The sequence below is a fragment of the Ictalurus punctatus genome, chromosome 18 (genome assembly GCF_001660625.3).
Source record: "Ictalurus punctatus breed USDA103 chromosome 18, Coco_2.0, whole genome shotgun sequence".
NCBI classification, from domain to species: Eukaryota; Metazoa; Chordata; class Actinopteri; order Siluriformes; family Ictaluridae; genus Ictalurus; species Ictalurus punctatus.
The window spans coordinates 532501-555000 of NC_030433.2; the positions used below are offsets into that span (position 1 = coordinate 532501).

The following is a 22500-nucleotide window of genomic DNA, read 5'->3' on the forward strand; positions in this document are numbered from 1 at the left end:
CTCACTGAACAGAGCAGCCGCAGAGAGAGGTGTACCTGCAGCGGGAGAGCAGGACACTCGCGGGGCAGTACTGGCCACTCGCTTCTACAGAAAGCAGCTAAATTTGCCCAAAAAGTTGCTAGATTTGTCGCTAGGTGCTTTTGAGGAAAAGTTGCTAAAGGAGTCTGAGAGTGTCTCTGTTAAAATGAGTGAGTGAATAGTGGGAGGAGAGGGAGGGGTGCAGCGGGGTGTTATATTTTAAGTGAAAGGCTTGTATTTGTGTTCTATAGAAAATTTCATATTTATTGACTTTTTATAATTCAAGCACTTTTTAAGCACCACTAGATAGAAAATTGGCTTAATGAAAAGTTATTTTCAAGGTGTTCCAGTGCTAAAATTTCAAAATGCCAATTTTAAGCACTTCAAGCACCTTGTATGAACCCTGAGTTTAGTATTTAGACACAGCAGTTAGCGTAACGTTAGCTCACTTACTAGCAAACACGGCTAATATTATTGTTTATATACAGCAGTTAGCGTAACGTTAGCTCGCTCGGTAGCGAACTGGAAATCTTTAAAGATTAAGGTAAAGAAATTAGGGTAAATGAACAGTCATTAACCTTCGTGTATTCTGCAAAAGCAGTGAGATGAGTCGTTTTAGTGAAAATAGTATTAACTCCTGCACATATAACATTACTTACGGCACTACCATATTGACGATACTACCGTAAAGAATACAGTGGCATCGGCAGTATTTTGAAGCTTTAGTATCGCGATATTACCGTTTCACATGAAAGTTGGGTAAAGATCTGAAATTATTTATTTTAGTTTCATTCTTTTGCTATACAAAAAAGAGCTATTTTAACAGGGGTGTGTAGACTTTTTATATCCACTGTACATACATATAGCTTTACTGGTAGATATTTGCATCTGATGTATCAAAAAAAAACTTTCCTAACTTTCCCTGCATAAATATGGACATAACTTTTGGGCTTAAGCTGAACAAAGAAACAAACAGAGACAAACCGAGATCTAAAAAACAAAACAAAACAAGCAGTCCAGGAGAATATATAGTTTTAAGAATTTGAATTAGATGAAAATTTAATCATAAGTGTTTTTCTAGGAGGTCAAACATGTGGCTCTGGAAGTGTGCATGCCTATGGATTTGCAACTGTACCTGTCGAAATATGTGTTTGTCTTTATATATACACACAGTATGTATACGTGTAACAGACCTAGGTGAGTTTGTGTGGTGTGTGTGTGTATGCATGTATCGTACTTTCCGTCAGCCAGGTTTACTCCTCTGAAGAGAGGGTAGTCCTCAGGGCCTGGCTTTCCCAGGTGGTCCTCATAGAGGAAGACAGGTGAGCGGCCCACCTCAATGCCCAGCTGCTGCATGCCCTGTTCATTATAGATGGACAGTAGGAATGCCTGACTACCCTTATTTGGCCGCAAAGTCGCCACGATGGAGAAGTCTTCTGGAAAAATGGAAGCTGTAGGCATGGAGAAATGTCAAATCATTAACAATTTCCAACAAGCAACACCACATCCCTATTTCTAGCTGTGTTATATCTAGTGTGTGACATGTGTGGCAGATGTGCCAATAATAATGAAAGGACTTAAAAAGCAAGTAAAACAACTAGGTGCTGAGCTTTTCTTTATGTAAATGTTAACATTTATTTAACATTTATGGAAGGAGCCTCCATTGTCAATGAGTTTTCAACCACGAGTGTTTTAGTGAGTTCAAGACAGAAAACGTCTGGGTTATGCATGTAACGCTGTTCTCTGAGAAGGAACGAGATGTTGCTTGAGCATTCCCTTTCAAAGGGAACTCAACGTTGCGTGAGCTACACACTGTGGGAATGACAATACCCACTACGTCTTATTGAGGGTATGGCCTGTATAAAAAGATCCGAGCCTGAGGGTCACTGCAAGATACTCATATATGTCCAGACTGTAATATCGAATGAATGTGTGTGGCGTAGACCAGGGGTTCCCAAACTGTTCCAGGGCAAGGCCCCCCAAATGGCATTAACATTTGACCGAGGCCCCCCTTTTGCAAGATGTCTTGCAAAACAGACTTCTGAATATATCCCCCTTTTTTTTATTAATAATTACGTCTTTCATTTTTACATTACATTACATTAGGAATTGATTGTGTGTGTGTGTGTGTGTGTGTGGTTTTCTGAGAGTGAGAATCATGTATTTATTTGTTTTTCACACCAAATTGTTGAGGCCTCACGGGCGCCCCCGGCGGACCCCAAGGGGGTCGCGGCCTCCACTTTTAAACCCACTGGTGTAGACCACCCCACTGCAGCACACACATCCTGTAAGGGTACCCCATTGGACAAAGCCTTTGAGGAGGCGACACCACTAGGGGATAAGGGCTCATTCCCCTAGTGGTGTCGCCTCCTCAAAGACTTTGTCCAATGGGGGAATGAGCCCTTATGCCCAGAGGCATAGCAAGACTTGCTATGCCTCTGGGCATAAGGGCTCATTCCCCCATTGGACAAAGCCTTTGAGGAGGCGACACCACTAGGGGAATGAGCCCTTATGCCCAGAGGCATAGCAAGACCTTGCGCCTCATAAGAGATAGAGATTGCTTCCACTATCCAATTAGAGATGCGGTGTTTTGACACAGCATCACTTCGACTATCGCCGCCAAAGCAGACCAGCAGCTGCTCAGATTTACGCCACTGGCCGGAGCGGTGGACGTAAGTACAGAGATCCCTTACTGGACACAGCATGTGCAATTTCTCTTGTTCCGGTGTCAGGAACGGAGGAGGGCAGAAAGCCTGCAACACTAGTGGCTGGGCAGCAGACGTAGGCACTTTAGGAATATAATCCGGTCTAGGATATAGGAAGGCCTTGGGTAATCCAGGGGCAAAGTCAAGGCAGGAAGGGGCAACAGAGAGAGCTTGCAGATCTCCTACTTGCTTGAGAGATGTCAGGGCCAGCAGAAGAGCTAACTTTAGAGTCAGAAGCGTCTCTGAGGCTGACTCTAAGGGCTCAAATGGGACAACTGACAGACCTTCCAGGACCACAGAAAGGTCCCGGGAAGGTATGCGTGGGCCTCAGCCGCCTGATACCATGCATATACCTCGATGTTAGAGGATGTTGCCCCACGGAGGCTCCGTCAATAGGAGCGTGGCTGGCCAAAATGGCAGCCACGTAGACCCTGATGTAGAAGGAGCCAACCCTGCTGAGAAACATCCTTGTAAGAATTCCAGGACTGTAGCTATTGCAGAGTTCACTGGGTCTATCTGATGTTCCTCATACGACGAGACTTGAGCGCATACAATTTCCTCATGGATGGTGCTGTAGCGTTCAACATGGTCTCTACAACCTCAGCTGTGAGACCAGAATCTATGAGCTGGTGCCACTCAGGCACCAGACACACAGTTTCCATAGTTCCGGCCGAGGGTGATAAATTAGCCCTCTGGCCTGAGACAGTAGATCCCTTCTGAGGGAATTGCTCAAGGAGTGCCGTCCAGCAGGGATATTATCTCGAACCATATTCAAGCTGGCCAATAAGGTGCTACTAGCAGCTGACGTAGACAGTTTTGGCAAACTCTTGCTAGAATTTGTGGGAGCAGAGCGAGCACGAGAAAAACGTACAGATGTGACCTCGACCACATGTGCACCATGGCATCCAGCCCCAATGGTGTGGGAGGAGTGAAGGCAGGCAAACCACAGCGGGCAGTGTGTTGTCTCCTCGGAGGCAAGCACATCCACTTCCACTTGGCCAAACCTTCGCCATATGGATTGCACCACTTGTAGATGGAGCCTCCAATTCCTGGGCCTCAGCCCCTGCCTCAACAGGATGTCTGCCCCCACATTCCAATTGCCCAGAATGTACATTGTACTCACTGACAAAAACTTTCCCTCTGTCCAGAGAAGAATTAGTTGCGCCTGCCTGAAAAGGGCAGCTCACTCCCTGGTGGTTGATATATGAGACCACCGCTGTGTCTGTCACAACTAACACATGGTGACCTCTCAATTGAGGAAGAAAAAATTTCAGTGTTAGAAACACGGGTGTATTTCTAGGCGATTTATATGCCGCTCGAGATGCTCCAGAGACCGTGAGCTGGACAGCCATCTAAGATCGTGCCCCAGCCCATGAGGGGGGTGTCTGTCATTACCATCTTGCGATAAGGAGACACCCCTAGAGTGTGACTCAAGGATGGAAACCGGGGACACCTCCAAATTCTCAGAGTACGTAGGCATCGCCGTGAGACACTGATTACAGAAAGTGTTCCTGTCCGTCCCCGTAATGAAACGGGAGCGAAGCGTAACACACTTCCTGAATTGTCTCTCTCTCTCTCTTTTAAAGTTACAGAAAAGGAAAGAGTTTTTTTTAAAGATAGAGAGGAAATGAAGAATATTTTTGCGAGCGTTACACAAACGACCGACATGCAGTCTCGCTGAAGATAAAAGGCTGACAGGTGCTGTTTTTATATCACGCGACACGCTTAATTGCCATGTCACCTGATCACGGCATGCCTATAAATAGGCAGGATGTTACATAAGCTTCAGATACTGGTAATACGCGAGGGCGCTTCCCACAGCGTGTAGCTCATGCAACGTTGAGTTCCCTTTGATAGGGAACTGTCTGACATTCAATGTTTTTTGTCCTTTTAAAAGTGAATAAAAGAGAGGCTGGTGAGGGAATGATTATAATGTATGTGATACCAGGAACTAACTTGTATCATGGACATTAAATGCCTGGTGAAATGTACATTGTGTCATTTTGTAATAAATTCAAACTTGTAATCAAAACAACTTAAACCAGACGAACACTAAAAAAAGAGGCAAAAAAAGGGTGGAATGAAGTAGTCTGACTCTTTGAAGAGAAAACCAGACATGACTGCAGTCTTAGGATTTTCCTCTGTAAAACACACACACACACACACACACACACACACACACACACACATTTAACCAAAAGTTGTACAAACCTTTATTTACAGATGCAGAGCTTTCAGTTCCAAAAGACTGGGAGAGAAAATGAGAAGGGAGAGAGGGAAAGGGAGTGAGAGAGACAGACAGACAGAGAGAGAGAGAGAGAGAGAGAGAGAGAGAGAGAGAGAGAGAGTGAGAGAGAGAGAGATGGGGGGGGGGGAGGTGAAGGAGTTCCAGGTCCATCTGGAGAGTCTGGCTTTTTCATTATCCCTCATTCCTCTCCTGCTCAAGTCTCTCACTTTACTTCTTTAAAACCAAGCAGCTTGTTCTTGTAACAGAACACTCTTGCATTCTATTTTCAAAATAGGTTTTTTCTCACTTTGGGGGATAAATGGGTGTGTGTGTGTGTGTGTGTGTGTGTGTGTGTGTGTGTGTGTGTGTGTGTGTGTTAGTGATGTCCTTTAAATGAACGATGGGAGCCGTCTCTGGTCTGAGAGCCGATTTAGTTTTTATAAAAGACAGAATAATAGGGCGATGTTTTCGCCACACTACTCGGACACGCGCACTCCATGCACTGACTGAATGCTCTGTTGATGTATATGTGCGTGTGACAAATCATGTGTGATAACATTGTCCATTTTAATACATTTAATACACGCATTTTAATAACACAGACCACATAAAAGCAGAATGTAGAATTTGTGAGGTAAAAATATCATGTGGAGCACATGTACTGAGTCCTGTTTGGTGACTATGTTGTATTACACATGTACGATCAGTCTGAGGTTCTGCCTCTGGGTCGTTGTGTAGATGATATTTTCTACCAGCTGTTCAATCTTTTTTTTATGTCTTATGTGACAGTCGTAAACTGCAGTGCTAGTTTAGTGTGATTTGTTAGTGGATAGTTCTGTAGTGCATTAAGACAGGAGGAGCTTTGTTTGTCTGGAGCTACTGGCTGTCTGTTCTCTATTAGGAATCTTAGTTATGTTCCAGAAAACATGTTGTGTTGGTGGAAGACATGGTCAAGGCCAGGTTCAAAAACACTTACTCAATGTCCTAAATACAGTGAAGGTGTGATTATAGATTTGAAGAAGGGAGATTAGGATAATTGTGCAGGGAATAAGGATGAAGAAAGTGATTCTGCATTGTCAGTTCATTAAGTTATTGAAAAAGTGTTAGCTAGGTACTGCATTTTGCACACTGTTTGGATTTGTCTGCCTGCCTCTCTTTAACAAAGCTTTAACTGCATTTGCGTCCGTCTGCATTTGCGTTATGCGGCTTCCAATGCCATGCTCCTGCCTGAGGCCAATGGCACAGCCTCCCATGACTTACTCATGCAACGGGCAGACGGCGTGACCTCCCAAGTTCTGCTCCAGCTTGAGGCCGACAATGGGGCCACCAAGTTATTCTCCAGCTAGAGGCAGATGACATGGCCTCCAAAGTCCTGCTCCTACTAAAGGCCAATGGCACCGCCTCCCAAGTCCTGTTCCTGTCTGAGGCATACAGCGTGGCCTCCCATGCCATGCTCAATCCTGAGGCCAATGAGGCAGCCTCCCAAGTCCTGCTCCTGCCTGAGGCAGACAGCACGACCTCCCATGCCATGCTTAAGCCTGAGGCCGACCAGGAGGCCTCCGATGCCATGCTCCTGCCTGAGGCTGAGGGTACGGCCTCCCATGACCTTCTCATGCAAGAGGCAGATGGTGTGGCCTCTGACGTTCTGCTTCAGCTTGAGGCCGACAATGAAGTCTCCCAAGTTCTGCTCCTGCTAAAGGCCGACAACACAGCCTCCCAAATTCTGTTCCTGTCTGAGGCCTGCAGTGCAAGCTCACATGCCATTGTGAAGCCTGAGGCCAATGAGGTGGCCTCCCAAGTCCTGTTCCTGCCTGAGGCAGACAGTACTGCCTCCCATGCCATGCTTATGCCTGAAGCTGACAGTGTGGCCTCCAAAGACCTGCTCATGCCTGAGGCCAACAAGGGAGCCTCCCAAGTGCAGTTCCAGCCACAGTCTGACGAGAAGGCCTCCCATGCCTTGCTCCTACCAGAGGCTGATGGCATGGCCTCCCAAGTCTGGCTCCTGCTAAAGGCCGATGGCATGGCCTCCCAAGTCCAGCTCACGCCTAAGGCATGAGACAGCACAGCCTCAGAAGCCTGGTTCCTGCCCAGTAATGCCAGCGAGCCTGTCTCAACCCTGCCATCAAACCCTGGCAAGCCTGTCGCCGACCCACCACCTGCTTCTGGACAGTAGGCTCCATGTCTTCTTCCCAGCTCCTCTGGAAGAAGCTCACATGAGAGACAATGCCTACCTCGGGACCTTTGGCTACGTGTGGACATTTTGCCCAGAGGGCCAGGACCATCAGGAGGGGGAGCTTTTGCAGGAGCTTCGAGAGAAGTGCCCTTGGGGTGGTATCTGTCATGGATTTCCTCAAAGTGCTGCATGCCAAAGCGTGCATAAGCAGTATGTGCTTCTGGGTTATGTCTTTTTTTATGTTGCCATGTATGTTTTGTTTTGGCTTCTGTCCTATCTCCGCCCCTGTATTGTTATTGGTTGTTTACCTCACGTGTCATGTTCATTCACACCTGTTCCTAGTTTTTCCCATGATAAGTCTGCTAGGACTACAATTGCTATGATAGCTTTAGGACTGCAATTGCCACAAACAGTTTTGCATTCAAGTCTCCATCAATGAACAATGGAGAGGTTCAACAAAACAGACTTTTTTTTCCTGCTTACACAACTGCACTATTTGACCATGTAGTATTAGCACATTTATAGAAGGGGTGTATTTATTTATAATCGCACTATCCTGTGTCACCCAATTGAGGACGGGTTCCCTTCTGAGTCCGTTTCCTCTCAAGGTTTCTTCCTCATATCGTCTCAGGGAGTTTTTCCTCACCACCGTCACCTCTGGCTGCTCATTAGAGATAAATTCATACATTTAACATCTATATCCTGAATTTATATATTTCCTTAAAGCTGCTTTGGGACGATGTCCACTGTTAAAAGCGCTATACAAATAAAACCGAATAGAATTGAATTAAAGTCCTAATGGGCCTTCAAATCTTACCAACAAGAATGTGATATAACTTTGCGCACAAAAATCAAAAGGAATTATTTCTTTCGTGCAATTTACTTACAACAAAACCTCTTAATTCGTGCACAATTGGTGATGTATAATTCTTATATTATAAGTTCTTACAAATACTTTGTTGTCAATTTAATGCACAGGATAACACCATGATTTTTGTGCACTCTGGACCCCACAGTGATATAACATGCACTGCTAGTGCACACTATGGGGTGCATTAACTTTTAAGTTAAATACCGTAGAATTGGAAACTCAAAGTATGACTCCAGATTTTCATTAGGCACTTGGGCCATAAAGTATATTGTGTTTTAATATATCCTAATTCTGCTTGATATCATCTATAAACAAATTTAACAAAATGCTCATTTAGACTCCCATTACAAAACCAAGAATAGGCACTTAGCTAAATTTTACTCAGTGGTAATAGTAGCAGGGTGTGCTTTCTATTTTAAACCTAAGACTGTAGAGCAGTGTGCGGACTTCTACATTCTACATTCATTACGTTGTACTTTTTTCATGGTGTTTGCTTCATTTCGGTGAAACTATATTGGGTATTAAAATAAATAATCTAAAAAAAAAAAAAAGGCCCCAAAACAGACTTTACATTTACATTAACTTCACATTAAGTTTACATTTGCTTTCTTTATAACTTAAAATGCAAACTGCTCAAATTGCTTTGTTTTGGGGTTTTTTTTGTGTGTAATATGATTTTTGTGTGCAGACTTAAAGCAGACTAAATTGCTAAAAAGGATAGCTGCTAAATCACTTCTTCCACAAGCATCACTTGTGATTATACATCTACACTTTTCCATCACAGTTTGGCCATCTGCATGGTGTCTATGTTTTGCTTGAGGCAAGAATGCTGGCAACTTTAATTTAGCATTATAGGTTGTGCCCCTGCATGTGTAGGTCTTTGTGTAAAAGGGAGAAAACGTGTCTATATAAAGTGGGAAAAAAAAGAAAGAATGAAAGAGGAAAGCGTGCTAGAATGACCTAGTCTGTGGAAAACATTAATACACAATTCCATAGACGAGTGCTGCTGTCCAAACACACACACACACACACACACACAGAAACCAGACACTCTAAACTGAGCTGAACGGCCTCTCTGTCTCCCTTGTTCTTCTTTGCTCAGCGCTTCTCTGTCTTTTTCAGTTAACCTCACTCATTCTTTCCCCTCTTTTTTTTTTTTGCTCAGTCAGTCTTTCTCTCTCTCTCTCTCTCTCTCTCTCTCTCTCTCTCTCTCCCCCTCTTGATCCTTCCCCCTCATTCAAATTCTTGGGATTGTCTCAGGTGCATTCCTGCTAAATTGAGAGTCTGGGGCAGTTTTATGGCTCAGTGTTATACTGGAGGGCTATAAAAAATAAAAGGGTCTATAGAACACACACACATGCATCACCCAAAATCTACCCATCCCCCCACCACACCATCCCTCAACACCATTCAACCCCCCCCCCCCCCCCCCCCCCCCCACACACACACACACACCCGCAACACAAACACACAATTACACACACACACAGAGAGACACAGTTATACACATGAAAGATTGAAACACAAAAGTTCTTGGATAGAAAGCGTGTGTGTGCGTGTGTGCATGTGTGTGTGTGTGTGTGCATGTGTGTGTGTGTGTGTGCATGTGTGTGTGTGTGTGTGCGTGTGTGCATGTGCGTGTGTGTGTGTGTGTGTGCAGTAGAAATGTATGGGAGTTTGCCACATCGGCAGAAAGTTTTCTAAGTGTGGTTTCACTCTTCTTTCTATGTTTCTGTTCCAGTTCCAGAACTAGAAACATCCAGCTTTGTTAATGCAGTTGTTCAGTCGTACACACACACTTGCAGAATTACAAATCTGCAAACAATTTATTACATTATGCTTAATAACTAGATATTTTTAGCCATCGGTGTCACTAATACATAAAAAACAAACAAACAAAGAAAAACTATTTCCACGTAACATCCTCAGTCACTGGCCTCTCTACTCGTTGAGCATTTCTGGTTTCTCAACAGGCCGCAAGTGCTTGAACGTGTGTATGAGTATATGAATGTATGCACGTGTCCACTCACAGGGGTAGAGCTGTTTCGTAGGAGCACTGAGCTGAGCATCTTTGGTTACTCTGTAGGCTACATCAGGCCCTTTCGATGACTTCCTGTGTGTGCAGAAGCCTGTAGTTTTTGTTATGCCGTCAGGCAAGCTTGGAAAATCTAAAATCTTCAGGAGGTCAGCTGAATCCACTGCAGAGAGAGACATAAACATATATACAGTTTACACTTTCGTGTTCAAGAAAGTAAGAATTTACATAAAAATTACACAAGTATCTCTGTTTTGCTTAAACACGGGTCGGACTCTCAGTTCTCCATCTCCAGATTTTTCCCACAGAGAGAGAAAAAGAAATAAAATAAAAAATAGATGCCTGCACCAATGATGAAGGTTGCCGTGTTCTCTGGATTAAACGCACATTAATCTAAGTAACGTGGCACATGGGAAATTGTTGCTGCAGAATCTGTATGCTAAGACAGCTGACTAGCTACTTATCTAAAACTCATATATGCACTGATAGTTTTGGCTTTTTCTGGCTGCTGTTAATATAACTAATCATTTTTTTTTTTAAAAAGAGTACCTTAATGTAACTGTCAATTTCGATAAAGATCAAGTCTGCAAAATGAAAGAAATCAGCGAGTCTCTGGCCATATTTCACTACAGTACAAAGCTTTGTATACCCTTGTACTGCAACCACTTCAAATGTATACACCTACACACAAATATATGTCTGGACAGCTATTTTCTATGTTCTGAAGTTAAAGTGTTTCTCATTTAAACATGTCTAATCTGTGTCTTGACCTCAGACAGGTCTAATTACCTAACCCTTAACTTGTCCACCAATTTAAAAAAATGTATTTAAAAAAAACATTCTGCACTTACACTGTCTCTTACACGCTGCACGCTGAATGTAAATGTACTGACTATAATAAATAATATTAAAAAAATTAATAATAAACCCGACGTTTTGGACAGTTTGCTCTGTTCTTTAATAAACATTGCAGTCCTGCAACTAATATCTGTCCCCACTCTCTCTTCCTGACACAGGAAAGAAAGGCCACATCAAAAAAGGATTTAAATGCCCCTTACTTCATAACCAACATCATAAAATATCACCTCAGAAAATATCACCTCAAAGGCCTCATAAAGTTGGCAAAATTGCAACGTTCTGACCGGGACAAGAGGGAATACTGTCCTGACCGTGGGGTTAAATTACATGCTGCAGTGTTTAATTAACTCCCACTGTGTTCAAACCATGTTCTGTACAAGACTCTACGGGTTACAAGTTACATTAACATCAGTCTTTTCACTGTGATGGACAGATGAGCTGTGAGTGAACCAGCAGAGTATTTCAGTCTCTCTCTCGTTCACTCTGTCGCTCGCACTCTTCCCTGAGGGTTTCAGGTATCCAGACCACACACACACACTCTTAATGACTGCTTTGTGACAAGCTTTTTAAAGGTATCTATATCTGTACTGATAAACACACACACACACACACACACACACACACACACACACACACACACACTAGCTGTTACAAACCACCAGCTGGCTCTTTTTAAACACACACCCAAGAGTCCAAGCAGGATTTCAATAATGTCACTGCAGCCACCTTTGGGGGACAAATAATCCAGTCCCATTTAGATAGATAGAGGTAAAGAGACAAATAAACCGAGGGCAGTAAACAGAGAGAGAGACGGAGAGAGAGAGAGATCAGTGATATTAGCAGCAACAAACATAAGCTCCATCATGCATACCAAAAATAGTAGTTTTTAGGGCTGCAACTAACGATTATTTTCATAATTGATTAATCGCCCGATCATTTTGATGGGTGTGTGTGTGTGTGTGTGTGTGTGTGTGTGTGTGTGTGTGTGTGTGTGCAAACTTTCAGCACCATTTTTTCGTTTATTTGAAATATCCCATTATAATTAGACATTATAGATCTTACTTGCACTCCCACTGTTTTTCACCCTGTCTCCACTGTGAGTGAGGAGCAACGCGGCCTCGTTACTAATAGGTCACTTCCGTTATAATAAACGACAGAATTTACACTATAAGTTTGCGAATACGGCAAATAATGACACTAAACTGGAATTAAATGAAATCTTTTAAGCAACTCGCACCAGTTTCCCCCAAGCCCTTGAACAGTGGAGCGTTCTGGATATAAACACGTTTGTGCTCGTGCATCACTGTCGTGCTTACGTGCTGCACAAACTCCACTTTCAAAGTTTACAGGTTACTCCTCTCCTCTGCATTTAATATAAAACGCTCCCCTGCCTTACGCCTCCGTCTGATGGTGACCGAGGTCACGCTGGGGATAAAAGGTAACGTTGGCGTAAACAGTAAACTGAGGAGAGCTGGAGCCGACCCTTGCCGAAAGGTACGCTTGTACAGGCCTCTCTATGATCCATCCTTGCGGGACCATACAGACAGCCAGATGGCACAAAATTCATGGAATGTTTTTAAATATAGTGATTCCGATTTGCTTTTACAGACTGTTGAAGGCCAAAGCTGAAAGATTTTTTTTGGGGTGCACCATGTTTCACTCATCAGTATCTTCACAAATAAACGCAGTCACTCCGCTCCGCTCCGCTCCGCTCCACTCCGCTCCGCTCCACTGTCAGACGGTGATTAAACCTCATTCTGCTGTCTTTATACACAGAGACATTCAGATTGATGAGCGGCCATACAGAGCGATCATTCTCTAATATCTTTCTTTTGTCTGTATACGGACAATTCATATATGTTTCTTTGCTATTTTTTTCATACTTTGGGTTTTAGTGAAGTTTACTGAAAACAAACATCGTCAACAACAAACACAACAATTCCTCCTCAGCCTTTAGCAGCTCCACGCGAGACGCCTTGTTTGGAAACGTTGCTATGGCTGTCCTGACAAACTACTTCTTCTCTCAGCTATTTCCTGCTGGTTTATAGGATGATTACTCGTGCGTTTGGGGAGGTGCGCGTGCAGTCAGTGGAGGTTCGCGGTGCGGAGCCAAGAGGAAGTATAAACGAGGCTTTAGCTGCACCAGGATGAAGTTGATGGCCCAGAAGCATCTGGAGCTTTTCTTTTATGAAATCTGTCCATATTCTTCTGCACTCCACACGCTTCGTCACACGCTAATCATTAGGATAAAACATGCATACTGATGTTGACGTGCAGCTGGAAGGTCAGCTAGGGGGGTTGAGGGGGAGGGAATTGTTATTTTTCTAAAATATTTTATTTATTTATTTATTTCTGTTATGCATGTGTGTGTCTGTGTTATTATTTCAGACATCAGATATTTATCATATATGTTAAATGTTTTATACATATTTTGGAAATGTTTGAAGGATTTTTACATGGCACCCCTGCTCTCATCAGACGGCACACCAGGGTGCCGCGCCCCCCAGGTAGGAAACACCGGGATAAAGTGCCCAACTTTTCTACAAAGCACCATGGAACAACACTACAGTTTCGCTGACAGTTTGTGAACAAACCACAGTGGTTTTGGTTTCTTTTCGTCTGACCAACATCAGAACACCGTTGTGTGTAAGCCTTGCAAAAAAAAAAAAACCGTCCCGGCCAAGTACGGAAACACGAGCTGCGAGAGACTGGCAGTGCACATGCGCCGCGCTCCGTGCATGTACAGTGTGTATGACTCTGAACATCAGGCGAGGAAGAAAGGTGACATTTTGCAGCTTTTTGTGTTTTCTGTTAAAATGTCGGCTCTGGGGAGGACAGCGAGTGTCCTCAGAGCAGGAGCTGGACTCGTCAGACGCGGACCTCGGCACAGTGCTACCTGGAAGTAAGTGTTAAAGTGGAAATCTTGTACAAGGCTAGGCTAACAGGCTGAGCACAAACCAGAGCACCAGGAGTCACATTCTGTGCTCAAATTTGATGTTGATCTCCCTCAAAGTTTGCCTTTTACACCGCACACATTTTGTCACATTTTATTTATAAAGTTCAAGAGTTTCTTTAACACTTATGTATTTAATCTTCATATAAGATATAAGAGAAGATATCTGTTTAAATTCTATTTTGTTTTTGACGGTTAAAGCTAAAATGATTTGTTGTTTGCCTTAATAAAGTGGGTCAATTAAAAATACAGAGGTTAAATTCAAACTTTTTCTTTCTACTGGTCTTTGCTGAAAAAAGATTCAAATTGATCAATAATTACCGATACTGACTGATACGAAACATTACATCGTGATGCATTTTTTCGCTGCACCGCCCAGCCCTACTTCGGTATATCTTTTTCCCAGAAATACCCCTGGCTTGAGGACATCCGAGAGAGCTCTGCTGCAGAAAACACTCTTGACTGAATCATTACAGTTATATATTTATATCTGCAGTGTGTTGTGTTGCTTTGGTCCCTGAGTGGCTAGAGTGTCTAACCACTGCCATATCATTTAGCTTCATATATTTCATATATTTAAATCTTGAGGAAGAACAATAAGGACAACATGTAGTTTCAGACACACCCACCCACAAAGATCTTATGAATCCACTCTTAGAACATCCGCTGAAATCTCCTGCACCAGTGTACAATCCGGGTGAGTATACTACCTATAGTGTGATCTGTTCTAGTAACTTCTTTGGTTTGCATCTCTCCTTTAGAACATAATATATACTACATTAATCATTTCGCATTGTTTTCCGTGCAGTTATGGGATAACTGGCCTTGAGGTTTGCTATTGCATTTCTGTCATTTACAGTTTTTTATTCTAGTTAGCTCCTGCAAATGTGGGCACAGCAACAGTGATATTAAAAGAACATAACAAGGTCTGTCAAGGAACTCCAACTTTTAGTGTGGCAATCGAACCTGTTGTTAAAGTAAACGTAAAAAAAAAAATACCACCCTGCAATCACAGCTATGACCACACAACTGGAATCATGGATCTGGAGACCATGTGAGGAACGCTGCGCACAAGTGTGTATCACAGGTATCTACGCCCACACCCATTCACACCTAAGGGCAATATAGTGTCGAAAATACACCTACTGGCATGTTTCTGGCAGAGAACATGCAAGAGCGCCACACAAACCGTAATCCGAGCTCAGGATCGAAGGGACCCTGGAACTGTGAGTTGGTCACACTACTCGCTGCACCACCAAGCAGCCCTTATTTAATTGTCTAATTAAATGTTCTGCTTTCTGATGTTTAGCTCATTTTTATACGTCACACAGTGTCAGAAACCACCATTTTCATTCTATTTAAGGTAACAACTGAGCTTCATTTGAGGAGTGCGTGTGTTCATTTCGGTGTGTGGTTTAATGATAGCCCTGCATACAAGCCAAACTCAGCTCATAGGCCAGTCTGCTAAACAAACCAGAGCATGTGAGCAGAGTAAAGTGTTCATAATTTGATCAGGATGAGAAGTGTATAATTACGTTTTACCACTCTGTTTCTCCAGAAGAATTTGTGCTGGATGAATTAACTTAAAAGAACTTAATTACCTGCCTGACAGACTGAAGATGGAATTCATGAAGTTTACAGCAAGGCAGATCACTCCTACTAACAGCAAAACAACGCATATAAATGTCCTGAAACACTTCTGAAAATGAATAGTTTATCTGAGCAATCTGAATTGATCTGTAAACCACACTTGTACATGCTTGCTGGAGCTGTGAATTGATGGAACCGTGGAAAGATTTGTAACATAAATTGAACTAAGCCTCCAAGATCTGCTTATCAGAATAATATTATTCTTGAATTATCATGAGAGGAGATTAAACGCTCTCAGCTCTCCTCACAAAACTACAGGAACACAATGCCAAACATTTCTTGGCTGAAACACGAGGTGAGTGAAGAAGCGGAGTACATTTTTCCCTGAATAACTAACATGTAGCTGAAAAGTGATGTTTGTAAGACACTATGCTTTTTATATGCAGAAATAGGAGCGCGTTCGTGTGTAAGACATCTGATATATTTTTACATTTCTATCTTTTACAGCTTGCTGTGGTTAAGTAAGATCATACTTAAGGTTAAGTATCAGCATGTTCATACAACATCGAAAGCCTCTCAGCAAACACACACACACACACACACACACACACACACACACACACACACACACACACACACACACCAAATTAAAAAAAAAGAGGGCCTTAATGAGTTCTAAACCACAAAGTGCAGTTCAGGTAAAAGGTGTCAGTCTTGTCTTATTACACTGATGTGTTTGTCTTACCCCAACCCCCCCAACCCCCCCTAACCCCCATAACTACCAACCCCAATTGACATGATGTGCTAAACTTTTCACGTGACTTCCTGTTTCTACTTTTGTGATTCCAGGGACGTGGTTTTTATGGGTTTTTAAGTAAAACCAGACTTTTATAGACACTGGAGCACTGTAATCAGCTCACACTTGTGATGTAAACGTTTGCAATGAGAGTGAAAAATGCATCTCATCCTGCGTACAAGATCAGCTCCCCATTTACAGCTGTTGCGTTTGTCTTTGCCACTTGAGTGTTGGTACCACAGTAAAATAATAATAATAATAATAATAATTTTAACAAATAAAACCTAAGCTTCTTTTTTATGTTTTCTGTTACGAGTAGTTGTTAGGAGCTACTTTTATTCTAAGGATTTTTTGTGACAATTGCCTGCTAAGGTTTTATTCCTGGTTGTCGTGGAAAACTGACATCAGAGAGTTATGCAAAGCAATGCTTTTTAAATAATGATGTCTTAGTGACATTATACTGGTGTTACTCCTCAAAATATACACCAAGAATGCAAGGGATTTTTCTTTACAGCAATTTCCCCCCTTTTCACCCTCATCTCCATCTCTCTCTCTCTCTCTCTCTCTCTCTCTCTCTCTCTCTCTCTCTCTCTCTCTCTCTCTCTCTCTCTCTCTCTCTCTACACATTCAAACAAAGAGGCAGCAGCAAGAAGAAAAAATTCGGCACAGGCGCACTCAACTAGGAGCTGTAGAATTTTGCACAGTGTTCTAAGCAGCTGAGCACAGGGTTCCATTTTGCTGCCGTGATAGCCATTAGTGAGTTATTATGTCTTTTATCATTCCACAGAAATAAAATAAGCTATTGTTTGTTTATTTAATTAGTGGGGTAAATAATTGCCTGCTAAAGTGATGCATTGATCCAAACAATCCGACGTGCAATTGAAAGCCAGTCCAGCCCTGTTCTCCACAACTGCTGAATCCAGAAAGCAGCAATACCCCCCCCCCCCCCCCCCCCCCCCCCCAACCCTTTAGTCACTATGCATTATAAAGGATGTAGGGCTGCAACAGCTAATCGATATAATCGATAAATAAAATGATCGACAACAAATTTTATTATCGATTAGTTGGGTCTGTGACGTCACTGTGGATAACCCCCGTTAGTCACGCCACTTAACAATGGTGAAAAACGCATTTCTATTAATAAAACTAAAGCTGCAACAACTAATCGATAAAATCAGTAATAATCGATTATTATGGGTTCGTTGGTCTCACGGGACGCATTTACTCACTACGTTACTTCTGTTCCGAAAACACGCCTCGGAGAGTAAATACTAAAGTTGTGTCCCAAATGACGTACTATACACTTACACTATGCGCTATGTACTCTACCGTCTAGTGTGTGAATTTTAGAAGGTAATATCGTCTCAAATGGAACACTAGCGGGTTTTTTACTAACCGGAAGTATAAGCTGTTTCCCAGTCGATGGAACATAACGTCATACACACGTAATGCGACGCTTTAGAAAGCAGGTGGTCCGATGGCTAGTGGTGTCAGACGCTGCGACAGACGCGTGTGCTGTTTAACGTGTTCCAGACATGTTTTCTTCAGCACAGAAATGGCATTTTTACATTTTTATCCTTATCTGTAAATGTTAGAAATTGATGCCAGTATTTTCATTTTATATAAAGGCTAGTCCTGACAGCGAGTCCACACACGTGTGTCAAACAAACAGCGTACAATGGAAAAGAAACGCAATAACTCTGACTAAAATACTCATTTTGATCAGATATGTTGTTTGATGCTATATTTAGAAACAATTGTTTTTATGAGAGAGTAACTGTAATGGGGTTATCACGTGTAATTGTATATAAATGTAAGAAGTGCCGTACATTTACAGAATAAAGTAACGTTAGTGTGTTCAGATGAGTGAATGTGTGTGTTACTGCAGAGCATTCAACCTCTTACCACTTAACACTTAGTTTCTGCTTTTGTTATTCTTTTTTTTTCATCTAGTGATTTAACTTCTGCTTTAAAGCTTTTAATCCAACGAATTAATCAAAGAAATAATCGTCAGATTAATCGATTATCAAAATAATCGTTAGTTGCAACCCTAAAAGGAAGACACAATACCTGTGGGTATGTTTAGAGAAGCATATAATGAGGTTAAATAATAAATTACAGATAACTCCATATGTAATTACAGTGTATAATGTATGTGGACCAGAAGATCAGGTATACTGAGTAGCTCCTATGCTAGCAGGGAGTACACCTGTGTCAAGGTGGAGGTTAGGATGTGCTTCAGGAAATCCTAATTTTCAGATTTTTTTTATATGGTTGGAAGCCCAGGTGTCTTTTTCACTCATTGTAATTTGTATTTAAAGCTAATGTTTCTTTTATCCACAAAAGTGAAGCCAAAATCTGCAGTTCCTATGGAAGGAAAATGATTGGTCAATGAAGTCATTCCCAGAACGTATGAGAAAAAGAAAAACAAAAAACAAGAAAAACAAAGAGGAAACGAGTGTAACAATGAAGGAGTCAGCAGAAAACGAGTTGGCAGGAAATAAAGAAAAAGAGAGAATCCCCAACTCCCTCGCTGCTTTTTTTTCCACTTTGAGAGTCTCAAACACACTTTATCACAAAACAACAGGAAAAAGACTAGATAACTAGCATGTGCACACACACACACACACACACACACACACACACACACACACACACACAAACAACAACACAAAAAACAGAAACGAGTGCCAATTTCAGTGCACGCAATGACCCTAAGCTAATCCGTTTCTGATTCCTGAGACTGTTGCATGACATCACAGCGAACTGAACTGAGAACAAATGCTGCACCAGTCTCTACTGTGCGCTCCTATATAATAAACTCCTGCTCACTACCCCCTTATTTCTATATGTGTATGACACATGCCAACTTTCCCTCATCTAATTTACAGAAAACATGTCCTCACCTACTCAGATTTTGACAGTGAGCCAGTAAGTAAAATGTGTTCTCTCTCTCATCTCTGCCATTCTCACTCCCTTCCATTGACTTCTATCTGAAGTGGAAAATCTGACTCAAGACAGACCCACACACACACACACACACACACACACACACACACACACACACACTGTGCGCACATCCATGCACACACAATGCAATAAGCTGCTGCAGAACGGCTGAGCAGCACGTCATGCCTTCAGCGGATTCAGGCTTCACATTCACTCACCTGTACTGTTTCACTGACATTCATTATTGTGTTTAAATTTTGATTGGAGCAGAAGTGAGAGGCCGTAACAGGCTCTGAGTCTGCACGACTGGCTCTGAGACACAGACTAGATGCTAGGAATTCGTTTTAAATTCATCTGAGATTGTCCAACAATCACAAGACAGCCCAAAATATATATATGAACAGGTTATACCCAAGTACAGAAGGAAACTGTTCACTATCCTCACTGTCACTGGCTTGTGATAAAGCAGATTCAGAACAACAATTTAACAGTCATATCCAGGGAGGCAAAATAATTTAGAGCCATGCAGAAAAATGAACAACTCTTCTTATTTCAACTCCTGCAAACAAAAAGTGCCAAATTTCACAACTTTTTACCAGACGGTTGTATGAGCTGCCATAGACACCCTAGCCAGAAGAAGAAGAAGGAGAAGAAGAAGAAGAAGAAAAGGTTTAATTACAATAGGTTGCTTTACGCACCTTCAATTCTTGGCTCGCTAATAATAATAATAATAATAATAATAATAATAACAACAATAATAATAACAATAATAATAATAATAATAATAATAATCCCGCCTTGTGCCCGATGCTCCCTGGCATAGGCTCCAGGTTTCCCCGTGACCCTGAAGGAAGGATAAGCGGTATAGAAGATGGATGGATGGATAATAATAATAATCATCATCATCGTTGCTCATTATTATTATTAGTAGTAGCAGTAGTAGTATTACTGAATAACAGAAAATAATAATATTTATCATTACATAAATATTTATTATTATTATTATTATTATTATTATTATTATTATTATTATTATAACCCAACTGAGACAGACTTTGATCCACTTAGCATGCCAGGACAAAAAAATATTAAAGCAAGAAAACAATTATAAAAACAATTAAAAAAAAAAAAAAAATGAAGTTAAATCAATTAGAGCACATTTTCCCCAGCCGTCAGTAATCACCAGGCTCTGTAAATACACACGTGACCGTGTCTGACCTGTGGCTCAGGGTGGGATTATGGCCTGTACTGACAGCTCAATGACAGGCCTAAACATATGATTGACAGTCACATAATAAAGTAGAGTGGCAGATGCGCGTCCGGAAAACTTATTAAACTTATTAAGTGCAACCGCAACAACTAGAAACGTGAAAACAATGACCATAAACCTGAACAGAGGACAAAAACTCGCAGACTGTAAGAGAGACTGCGGCACACACGAACACGTCAACAACAAAAGCTTGACCACAAGACGCTGAAACGCAGGAACTCACACAGTGGTGCTAATCAAGGTGAAACCAGACACAGGTGAGAGTGTTTGAAAGCGGTCCTCATGCGAGATGTCTCTATGCTGAAAAAGGCCTTAGGCTGACAAAGTTCCTTAAGAGCGATATCCTTAGTGTAGCTGGCAGGAGATGTGAAATCCTCCACGAGGCAGTGAGGCAGAGCAATCCCTTCTGCATAGCTAAGGAGTGGCGCAATGTCCAAGGCAGCGCATGGAGCATGTGACATCCATCATGAAGCCAGAGGGGGAGCGACATTCTCTGCAAAGCAATAGGGGGGAGCAACATACACCACGAAGCAGGGGGAGGAGCGATGTCCTTAGTGATACAAGGAAGCAGCGCGGCGTCTCCATGGCGAGGCTGTGAGCTGTAAGGTCCTTAGTTCAGCAAGGAGGCAGAGCATTGTCCGAACTGGGGCAGGAAGGGGGGTAGATGGTTCTAGGTAGGTCGGGAGCTACAGTTTCCATGAAAAGGGGCAGAAACTTCTGTCATTTCTACCGACCTTTGATCACCAAGAGCCAGCACAGTACATTATAGAAGACTACATATCACATCAATCTTCCTATACCCGATGTGATCTTCTGCTCTTACAGCCCATCCACTTCCAGATCAAACGTGCTGTGCATTCTGATACGCTTCTCTGCTCACTAGTTGTAAAGAGCGGTTATTCGAGTTACTGTAGACTTCCTGTCAGACTGAAACAGTCTCGCCATTCTCCTCTGACCTCTCTCATCAACAAGGCTCTTCCGCCCACAAAACGGCTGCTCGCTGAATGTTTTTTGTTTTCTACACCAGTCTGTGTAAACTCTGGAGACTATAGAGACATCAGCAGTTTCTGAAATATTCAAACCAGTCAGTGTGACACGATCAACCATGCTACTGTCAAACCATGCTCACTGAGTTCACATTTTACCCCAGTCTGATGTTCGATGTGAACATTAACTCAAGCTCTTGTTCCTGTTAAAGTATCCGGGGAATATTTTCAACATTCACATTGTCTTGGTTTCTATAAAAGCTTAGTTCAGTGTAAACTACATATAGTTTATCGGGGATTAAAGCATTCGCACAGAACTTAACCTTGTAAGGTGTTAAACCAAACAAATGTAACCAAACTGAATTTGCATGATTAAATAATTACATATAAAAACACAGAATTATGTGTGTAGTTACAGGAATTAGTTAAATGTCTTAGTATTTTAGGTATAAGTATTTCACAATGTAAAGTACAATTGCTTCAATGTGTGTGTGTGTGTGTGTGTGTGTGTGTGTGTGTGTGTGTGTGAGTGTGTGTGAGAGGCAGAAAGAGATGTTTCTCTGCAAGAGAAAAGAGTGCCAGATTTCCATGCTATTGAAAGCTTTAATAGTTCCTTTCTCATGTCCGGACCTGTGTGGCATTCTCTCAACACACACACACACACACACACACACACACACACACACACACACACACACATATTCGTTCATCAACTACTGTATAAAGAAGTGGTGTGTGCAACAGCCACTGGTACTTTTGACCCATTAAACCCAGCTGTACTTCTGCCACTAGTCTTTTAGTAAAGTCGGTAAAGAAATATTCAGTGCTTCGAGTCATGACTGAGCTCCTAATATCATTTTAATCAAAGTTATATAAGTACATGTGGGAAATGTAAGGTACCAACTGAAGTATACTGGTAAGCAGCATTCAGCATTTACATGCAACCGGTGTTGGGGAGTAATGAACTAAAAGTAGCGATTTCAAACGAATAGCGCGACCTTGCGTTACTTTTTTTGTCCAATTGTAGTGGTCCTCTTCATCACATATCTGCAGAGGATGCTTGCTTTAC

At 42.2% G+C, this 22500-nt stretch overlaps 1 protein-coding gene across 2 annotated transcripts in view; it reads right to left on the reverse strand.

Moving 5' to 3' along the window:
* Positions 1-22500, reverse strand: part of col5a1 (procollagen, type V, alpha 1) — a 92733-nt gene that overhangs the window by 59185 nt on the left and 11048 nt on the right. For both annotated transcript variants that reach the window (XM_053687786.1, XM_047161681.2), the window contains exons 2-3: positions 10025-10192; positions 1256-1469 (exon numbers count right to left, since the gene is read on the reverse strand). In XM_053687786.1, the coding sequence (XP_053543761.1) occupies positions 1256-1469; positions 10025-10192 (382 nt within the window). The remainder of the gene's footprint in view (positions 1-1255; positions 1470-10024; positions 10193-22500) is intronic.